The sequence below is a fragment of the Anomaloglossus baeobatrachus genome, chromosome 4 (assembly GCF_048569485.1).
Source record: "Anomaloglossus baeobatrachus isolate aAnoBae1 chromosome 4, aAnoBae1.hap1, whole genome shotgun sequence".
NCBI lineage: Eukaryota > Metazoa > Chordata > Amphibia > Anura > Aromobatidae > Anomaloglossus > Anomaloglossus baeobatrachus.
Window position 1 is genome coordinate 4,101,305 of NC_134356.1, and position 8,832 is coordinate 4,110,136.

The 8,832-nt window shown below is 66.7% G+C and overlaps 1 protein-coding gene across 1 annotated transcript; it reads left to right on the top strand.

Moving 5' to 3' along the window:
* Positions 1-235: 235 nt before the first annotated feature.
* CMAS (cytidine monophosphate N-acetylneuraminic acid synthetase) lies at positions 236-8,164 on the top strand. Its single transcript, XM_075343500.1, has 8 exons — positions 236-418; positions 1,601-1,743; positions 3,594-3,749; positions 3,855-3,985; positions 4,913-5,007; positions 5,083-5,251; positions 5,975-6,128; positions 7,623-8,164. Exons 1-8 carry the CDS (start codon positions 264-266, stop codon positions 7,796-7,798), a joined length of 1,179 nt encoding a protein of 392 aa, XP_075199615.1. The 5' UTR covers positions 236-263; the 3' UTR covers positions 7,799-8,164.
* Positions 8,165-8,832: the final 668 nt, after the last annotated feature.

Sequence of the window (8,832 nt, forward strand, 5' to 3'; positions counted from 1 at the left end):
ACTATGCCCCTCACACACTATGCCCCTCACACACTATGCCCCTCACACACTATGCCCCTCACACACTATAGACCCCTCACACACTGGAGCCCTCACACACTATGCCCCTCACACACTGGGCACTGCACGTTCTCGGCTGATCCGGGCGGTGAGTGGAGGCTTCCTGTCAGATGATCAGGACAGAGGCGGGCTGTGATTGGCTGCCTGCTTCTCCGTGTCACCGGTGACGTGCGCAGGTGGGCGGAGCGGACACGTGGGAAAAGATGGCGGCGGAGCGCAGCTCGGGGCATGTGGCGGCGCTGGTCCTCGCCCGGGGCGGCAGCAAGGGGATTCCGCTGAAGAACATCAAGAAGCTGGCGGGGAAGCCGCTGATTGGCTGGGTGCTGCGGGCGGCGCTGGACAGCGGAGCCTTCGACAGGTGACGCGTCACCATAGAGACCCCTACCATGTCCCCCCCCAATGGTCAGCGCCCCAACTATGTCACCGCGCTGGGAGGTGTAGTTCCCCGGAGCCCGCTGGGATGTTAGTCCTCCAGAGCTCGCTGCGGATGCTGGGAGTTGTAGTTCCCCCCGGAGGTTGCCGGGAGTTGTAGTTCCCCCCCGGAGGTTGCCGGGAGTTGTAGTTCCCCCCCGGAGGTTGCCGGGAGTTGTAGTTCCCCCCCGGAGGTTGCCGGGAGTTGTAGTTCCCCCCCGGAGGTTGCCGGGAGTTGTAGTTCCCCCCCGGAGGTTGCCGGGAGTTGTAGTTCCCCCCCGGAGGTTGCCGGGAGTTGTAGTTCCCCCCCGGAGGTTGCCGGTTGCCCGGAGGTGTAGTTCCCCCCCGGAGGTTGCCCGGAGGTGTAGTTCCCCCCCGGAGGTTGCCCGGAGGTGTAGTTCCCCCCCGGAGGTTGCCGGGAGTTGTAGTTCCCCCCCGGAGGTTGCCGGGAGTTGTAGTTCCCCCCCGGAGGTTGCCGGGAGTTGTAGTTCCCCCCGGAGGTTGCCGGGAGTTGTAGTTCCCCCCCGGAGGTTGCCGGGAGTTGTAGTTCCCCCCCGGAGGTTGCCGGGAGTTGTAGTTCCCCCCCGGAGGTTGCCGGGAGTTGTAGTTCCCCCCCGGAGGTTGCCGGGAGTTGTAGTTCCCCCCCGGAGGTTGCCGGGAGTTGTAGTTCCCCCCCGGAGGTTGCCGGGAGTTGTAGTTCCCCCCGGAGGTTGCCGGGAGTTGTAGTTCCCCCCGGAGGTTGCCGGGAGGTGTAGTCTCCCCGGGGGTTGCCGGGAGGTGTAGTCTCCCCGGGGGTTGCCGGGAGGTGTAGTCTCCCCGGGGGTTGCCGGGAGGTGTAGTCTCCCCGGGGGTTGCCGGGAGGTGTAGTCTCCCCGGGGGTTGCCGGGAGGTGTAGTCTCCCCGGGGGTTGCCGGGAGGTGTAGTCCCCCCGGGGGTTGCCGGGAGGTGTAGTCCCCCCGGGGGTTGCCGGGAGGTGTAGTCCCCCCGGGGGTTGCCGGGAGGTGTAGTCCCCCCGGGGGTTGCCGGGAGGTGTAGTCCCCCCGGGGGTTGCCGGGAGGTGTAGTCCCCCCGGGGGTTGCCGGGAGGTGTAGTCCTCCGCTGCTTTTCTCACTCTTCTTCTCTCCTTCAGTGTTTGGGTTTCTACAGACAATGATGAGATTGAGAAGGTTGCGCAGGACTTCGGGGCTCGGGTCCATCGCAGGAGCGCGGAGGTCTCCAAGGACACGTCCACCTCCCTGGAGACCATCCAAGAGTTCCTGCAGCAGCACCCAGGTCAGAGGTCAGCGGCGGGGATCCCTGCCCACAACCCCCCCCCCCCTTCTGTCCGCGCCTCCTCTGCGCTCCCCCCCTTCTCTCTGTCCGCGCCTCCTCTGCGCTCCTCCCCCCTTCTCTCTGTCCGCGCCTCCTCTGCGCTCCCCCCCCTTCTCTCTGTCCGCGCCTCCTCTGCGCTCCCCCCCCTTCTCTCTGTCCGCGCCTCCTCTGCGCTCCCCCCCCTTCTCTCTGTCCGCGCCTCCTCTGCGCTCCCCCCCCTTCTCTCTGTCCGCGCCTCCTCTGCGCTCCCCCCCCCTTCTCTCTGTCTGCGCCTCCTCTGCGCTCCCCCCCTTCTCTCTGTCTGCGCCTCCTCTGCGCTCCCCCCCTTCTCTCTGTCCGCGCCTCCTCTTCGCTCCCCCCTTCTGTCTGCGCCTCCTCTGCGCTCCCCCCCTTCTCTCTGTCAGCGCCTCCTCTGCGCTCGCCCCCCTTCTCTCTGTCCGCGCCTCCTCTGCGCTCCCCCCCCTTCTCTCTGTCCGCGCCTCCTCTGCGCTCCCCCCCTTTTCTCTGTCCGCGCCTCCTCTTCGCTCCCCCCTTCTGTCTGCGCCTCCTCTGCGCTCCCCCCCTTCTCTCTGTCAGCGCCTCCTCTGCGCTCGCCCCCCTTCTCTCTGTCCGCGCCTCCTCTGCGCTCCCCCTTCTCTCTGTCCGCGCCTCCTCTGCGCTCCCCCCCCCCTTCTGTCTGCGCCTCCTCTGCGCTCCCCCCCCTTCTCTCTGTCCGCGCCTCCTCTGCGCTCCCCCCCTTCTCTGTCCGCGCCTCCTCTTCGCTCCCCCCTTCTGTCCGCGCCTCCTCTGCGCTCCCCCCCTTCTCTCTGTCCGCGCCTCCTCTGCGCTCCCCCCCTTCTCTCTGTCCGCGCCTCCTCTGCGCTCCCCCCCTTCTCTCTGTCCGCGCCTCCTCTGCGCTCCCCCCCCTTCTGTCTGCGCCTCCTCTGCGCTCCCCCCCTTCTCTCTGTCCGCGCCTCCTCTGCGCTCCCCCCCCTTCTCTCTGTCCGCGCCTCCTCTGCGCTCCCCCCCTTCTCTCTGTCCGCGCCTCCTCTGCGCTCCCCCCCCTTCTCTCTGTCCGCGCCTCCCCTGCGCTCCCCCCCCTTCTCTCTGTCCGCGCCTCCTCTTCGCTCCCCCCCTTCTGTCTGCGCCTCCTCTGCGCTCCCCCCCCTTCTCTCTGTCCGCGCCTCCTCTGCGCTCCCCCCCCTTCTCTCTGTCCGCGCCTCCTCTGCGCTCCCCCCCCTTCTCTCTGTCCGCGCCTCCTCTGCGCTCCCCCCCCCTTCTCTCTGGCCGCGCCTCCTCTGCGCTCCCCCCCCTTCTCTCTGTCCGCGCCTCCTCTGCGCTCCCCCCCCTTCTCTCTGCGCTCCCCCCCCTTCTCTCTGGCCGCGCCCCCTCTGCGCTACCCCCCCCTCTCTTTGTCCGCGCCTCCTCTGCGCTACCCCCCCTTCTCTCTGTCCGCGCCTCCTCTGCGCTTCCCCCCCCTTCTCTCTGGCCGCGCCTCCTCTGCGCTTCCCCCCCCCTTCTCTCTGGCCGCGCCTCCTCTGCGCTCCCCTCCCCCCTTCTCTCTGTCCGCGCCTCCTCTGCCCCCCCTCTTCTCTCTGTCCGCGCCTCCTCTGCCCCCCCTCTTCTCTCTGTCCGCGCCTCCTCTGCGCTTCCCCCCCCTTCTCTCTGGCCGCGCCTCCTCTGCGCTTCCCCCCTCTTCTCTCTGGCCGCGCCTCCTCTGCGCTCCCCTCCCCCCTTCTCTCTGTCCGCGCCTCCTCTGCCCCCCCTATTCTCTCTGGCCGCGCCTCCTCTGCACCTCGCCCGGCTCGGTCTCACGCTCTTCTCCCCCGCAGAGGTGGACGTCGTGGGGAACATCCAGGCCACCTCCCCGTGCCTCCATCCCTCTGACCTCATCCGGGTGGTGGACATGATCCGCACTCAGGGCTATGACTCTGTCTTCTCGGTCGTCCGCCATCACCTTTTCCGGTGGCGTGAGGTAAAGACGCCAGGTGAGCGGGACGTTCTTACGGAGGGGGGGATCACTGCAGAACTACAAGTCCCAGCATCCCATCTCCTGGGTGTTCTTTTTACTGATCTAGATAATCTCTCACCAGGTGAGGCCACAATACCGGAGAACCTGAACCCGGAGCACCGGCCGCGCCGCCAGGACTGGAGGGGGGAGCTGTACGAGAACGGATCCTTCTACTTCGCCACCAAAGAGCTGATTGTGCGCGGCCTCCTGCAGGTGTGTGTGCGCCCCTTCCTCACCCCCCCCCCCCTCCAGCGTCCTGCAGGTGTGTGTGCACCCCTTCCTCCTCCTCCCCCTCCCGCAGCGTCCTGCAGGTGTGTGTGCACCCCTTCCTCCTCCTCCCCCCCCCCCCCCCCGCAGCGTCCTGCAGGTGTGTGTGCACCCCTTCCTCCTCCTCCGCCCCCCCCCCCCCGCAGCGTCCTGCAGGTGTGTGTGCGCCCCTTCGTCCTCCTGCAGGTGTGTGTGTGTGTGTGTGCGCCCCCCTTCCTCCTCCTGCAGGTGTGTGTGTGTGTGTGTGCACGCGCCCCTTCCTCCTCCTGCAGGTGTGTGTGCGCGCCCCTTCCTCCTCCTGCAGGTGTGTGTGTGTGTGTGTGTGTGTGTGTGTGTGTGTGTGTGTGTGTGTGTGTGCGCGTGTGTGTGTGTGCGCGCCCCTTCCTCCTGCAAGTGTGTGTGTGTGCGCGCCCCTTCCTCCTCCTGCAGGTGTGTGTGTGTGCGTGTGTGCGCCCCTTCCTCCTCCTGCAGGTGTGTGTGTGTGCGTGCCCCCCTTCCTGCTCCTGCAGGTGTGTGTGTGTGTGTGTGTGTGTGTGTGTGTGTGTGTGTGTGCCCCTCCCTATATTCCACTCGGAGACTGGCACAGTCCCTGATACGCCTGCATTAGTCTGGGGTATCGGTGCTCGTCCTGCGCTGTATCGCTATTGCCCTGTCTGTCCTGCGGTGCCCATCCTGCGCTGTACCACTGCCGCTGTCACCGCGGCTCTCCCCGGCTTGGTATGTGGCGGCGGTGCTGCTGTTGTGACGCTTTGCTGCGGCGCTCCCCGGCTGGGTTTGTGGCGGCGGTGCTGCTGTTGTGCCCCGCTGTCGCGCTCCCCAGCTGGGTATGTGGCGGTGCTGCTGTTGTGACGCTTTGCCGCGGCCTCTCCTCAGGGCGGGAGGATGGCGTACTACGAGATGAAGCCGGAGCACAGCATAGACATTGACATCGACCTGGACTGGCCCATCGCAGAGCAAAGGGTTAAAAGGTGAGAGGAGCCCCCCCAGTGATCAGCCTGCAGCGCCCCCCGCTGGTGACATCACGCTGTGCCTCGCTCTGGCAGGTTCGGATATTTCGGTAAGGGGACGCCCACCGTGGTGAAGCTGCTGATCTGTAACCTGGATGGCTGCCTCACGGACGGCCGCGTTTACGCCAGCCCCGAGCAGGAGCTGCTGTCCTACAGCCTGCGGGACCTGGACGGGATCCGAAAGCTACAGGACCGCGGGGTCACAGTGAGTGCGGAGGTGGGAGGAACCTGAAAGCTACAGGACCGCGGGGTCACAGTGAGTGCGGAGGTGGGAGGAACCTGAAAGCTGCAGGACCGCGGGGTCACAGTGAGTGCGGGAGGGGGAGGACCCTGAAAACTGCAAGACCGCGGGGTCACAGTGAGTGCGGGAGGGGGAGGACCCTGAAAACTGCAGGACCGCGGGGTCACAGTGAGTGGGGGAGGGGGAGGACCCTGAAAACTGCAGGACCGCGGGGTCACAGTAAGTGCGGGAGGGGGAGGACCCCGATCTCCGCTGTCATTACCCCGAAAACTGCAGGACCGCGGGGTCACAGTGAGTGGGGGAGGGTGGGGGACTCAGGACTGCAGACCCCGACCTCTGCTGTCACCACCCCGAAAACTGCAGGACTGAGGGGTCACAGTGAGTGGGGGAGGACCCCAACCTCCGCTGTCATCACCCCGAAAACTGCAGGACCGCGGGGTCACAGTGAGTGCGGGGGGGAGGGGGGGTTTCTCAGGACTGCAGACCCTGACCTCTGCTGTTATCACCCCGAAAACTGCTGCTCTGCTCCACAACCAAAGGTCCGGGAATCCAGTAGTGGCAGCAGGACCACCACAGGTCATGTCAGAGGCCGCACAGAGCAAGATGTCCCTGACTCGTCTGTCCCTCCGCCCCCCTGACTCTCTGTCTCTTTAGCTCCGCCCCTCTGACTGTCGCTCTCGCCCTCAGGTCCTATTAATCTCGGAGCGGATGATCGGCCCCTCGCTGATCTCTGCCCTGAAGCTGCCGTGTAAGATCGAGGCAAACGTCACCGACAAGAGGGAAGTTCTGCAGCGATGGACGAGCGAGATGGGTCTGCCCCTGAGCCAGGCCGCATACATGGGTGAGAGGCCTTCATGCCTGTCTGTGGGCGGTGACTCCTTGATCCCGCCTCCTTTGCCACATTCCAGCACCCGCCTGCGTGTCTTACCCTCCCTCCTCCCTTCTCTCCGCTCCAATACTAGCCCGCCTCGCACCCTCGCTCACATCCTCCCTCACCCCGCTCTGACGCTGGCCGCCCTCTCGCCCCGCTCTGACACTGCTCTCCCCTCTTTGCCTCGCACCCTTGCTTCGCCTCACTCTGACGCTGGCCGCCCCTTCCGCCCCGTTCTGACGCTGGCCGCCCCTTCCGCCCCGTTCTGACGCTGGCCGCCCCTTCCGCCCCGTTCTGACGCTGGCCGCCCCTTCCGCCCCGTTCTGACGCTGGCCGCCCCTTCCGCCCCGTTCTGACGCTGGCCGCCCCTTCCGCCCCGTTCTGACGCTGGCCGCCCCTTCCGCCCCGTTCTGACGCTGGCCGCCCCTTCCGCCCCGTTCTGACGCTGGCCGCCCCTTCCGCCCCGTTCTGACGCTGGCCGCCCCTTCCGCCCCGTTCTGACGCTGGCCGCCCCTTCCGCCCCGTTCTGACGCTGGCCGCCCCTTCCGCCCCGTTCTGACGCTGGCCGCCCCTTCCGCCCCGTTCTGACGCTGGCCGCCCCTTCCGCCCCGTTCTGACGCTGGCCGCCCCTTCCGCCCCGTTCTGACGCTGGCCGCCCCTTCCGCCCCGTTCTGACGCTGGCCGCCCCTTCCGCCCCGTTCTGACGCTGGCCGCCCCTTCCGCCCCGTTCTGACGCTGGCCGCCCCTTCCGCCCCGTTCTGACGCTGGCCGCCCCTTCCGCCCCGTTCTGACGCTGGCCGCCCCTTCCGACGTTGGCTCTGCCCCTCCGCCCCGTTCTGACGCTGGCCGCCCCTTCCGCCCCGTTCTGACGCTGGCCGCCCCTTCCGACGTTGGCTCTGCCCCTCCGCCCCGTTCTGACGCTGGCCGCCCCTTCCGCCCCGTTCTGACGCTGGCCGCCCCTTCCGACGTTGGCTCTGCCCCTCCGCCCCGCAGTGACGCTGGCTCTGCCCCTCCGCCCCGCAGTGACGCTGGCTCTGCCCCTCCGCCCCGCAGTGACGCTGGCTCTGCCCCTCCGCCCCGCAGTGACGCTGGCTCTGCCCCTCCGCCCCGCAGTGACGCTGGCTCTGCCCCTCCGCCCCGCAGTGACGCTGGCTCTGCCCCTCCGCCCCGCAGTGACGCTGGCTCTGCCCCTCCGCCCCGCAGTGACGCTGGCTCTGCCCCTCCGCCCCGCAGTGACGCTGGCTCTGCCCCTCCGCCCCGCAGTGACGCTGGCTCTGCCCCTCCGCCCCGCAGTGACGCTGGCTCTGCCCCTCCGCCCCGCAGTGACGCTGGCTCTGCCCCTCCGCCCCGCAGTGACGCTGGCTCTGCCCCTCCGCCCCGCAGTGACGCTGGCTCCGCCCTGCATTGACGCTGGCCGCCCCCCTCCGCCCCGCATTGACGCTCACCCGCTTCTCTCCCCGGCAGGGTGCAGCGCCTCTGATGTGGAGTGCCTGAAGCTCGCGGGCACCAGCGCAGTGCCAGTGGACGCATCGACTGCCGCTAAGATGACGGACAGCTTCCCCTGCACCCAGGGCGGTGGATATGGCGCGGTGCAGGAGTTTGCTGAGCACATTCTCACCCTGATGGAGACCGGGCGATGATGCTGCCCCGATGTCCGGGGAGGACGATGGCCGAGGAGCCCCTCCCCCTGCTGCTATGGTTTACATGTCCTCTGCTCCGTTACTTCTCGGCGTGTCCTGCGGTGCAGCCACGGACACGTCTGCTGCGGGTGGAGCGGTGGACGCGGTGATGGCGTCCAGCTCCGATTTATTAATCAGGAAGATGACACTTTTATTTTTTTTCCTTTTTATTAATCTTTTATCTGATAGGAATGTGGATGCTGGGAGTTGTAGTGCGAGACTTGTACAGACCGACAGCGCGTCCCGTAATTTATTCTTCTGGTGAGGATTTTATTTATGTTCTTTTCTATCGGCCGCGGCCGGAATAAATAATATGTGATGACGGTTCTCATCTGTACAATGTGCGGACCACCCCCGCCCGCCGGGGTCTGCTAGTTCGGCACTGTCCCTCCGCATTATGGGGAGAGGCCGGACCGGTGACCCCAGGTGCGTACGGCTGTGGCGCTCGTGTGTGTGATGCAGTGCGGAGCGTCCCACCTGAGAAATGCTCTGACCCCTGGAAGCAGCGGAGACCCCAAATAAGAGAAAACAATTTATTTACAGGATATATATATAATATACATACACAGGAGAGTGCGGGGAGGACCGCAGCCGAGGTGCACGAGGAGGGAAGGCGCGATGCTCTGCAGCTGCCTGACACATGGCTCTTCAGGTGTAGATGTCGCACATGTTCTGCACCCCCAGAGGAACGCCTCGGTATAAGTAGGGTGGACCCCTGTATGTCACCACTGAGGCTCTGCACCGTTCCCTCCAGCCGCCCCCCATTCTGCTCATCACTGACCCCGCCGTCCCCAACTCTGCACCGTCCGCCGCCCCCCATTCTGCTCGTCACTGACCCTGCCGTCCCCAGCTTTGCACTGTCCGCCACCCCCCGTTGTGCTTGTCACTAACTCTGCCGTCCCCGACTCTGCACCGTCCCCTGCCCCCCGTTGTGCTCGTCACTGACCCCGCTGTCCCCGGCTTTGCACTGTCCCCTGCCCCCCGTTGTGCTCGTC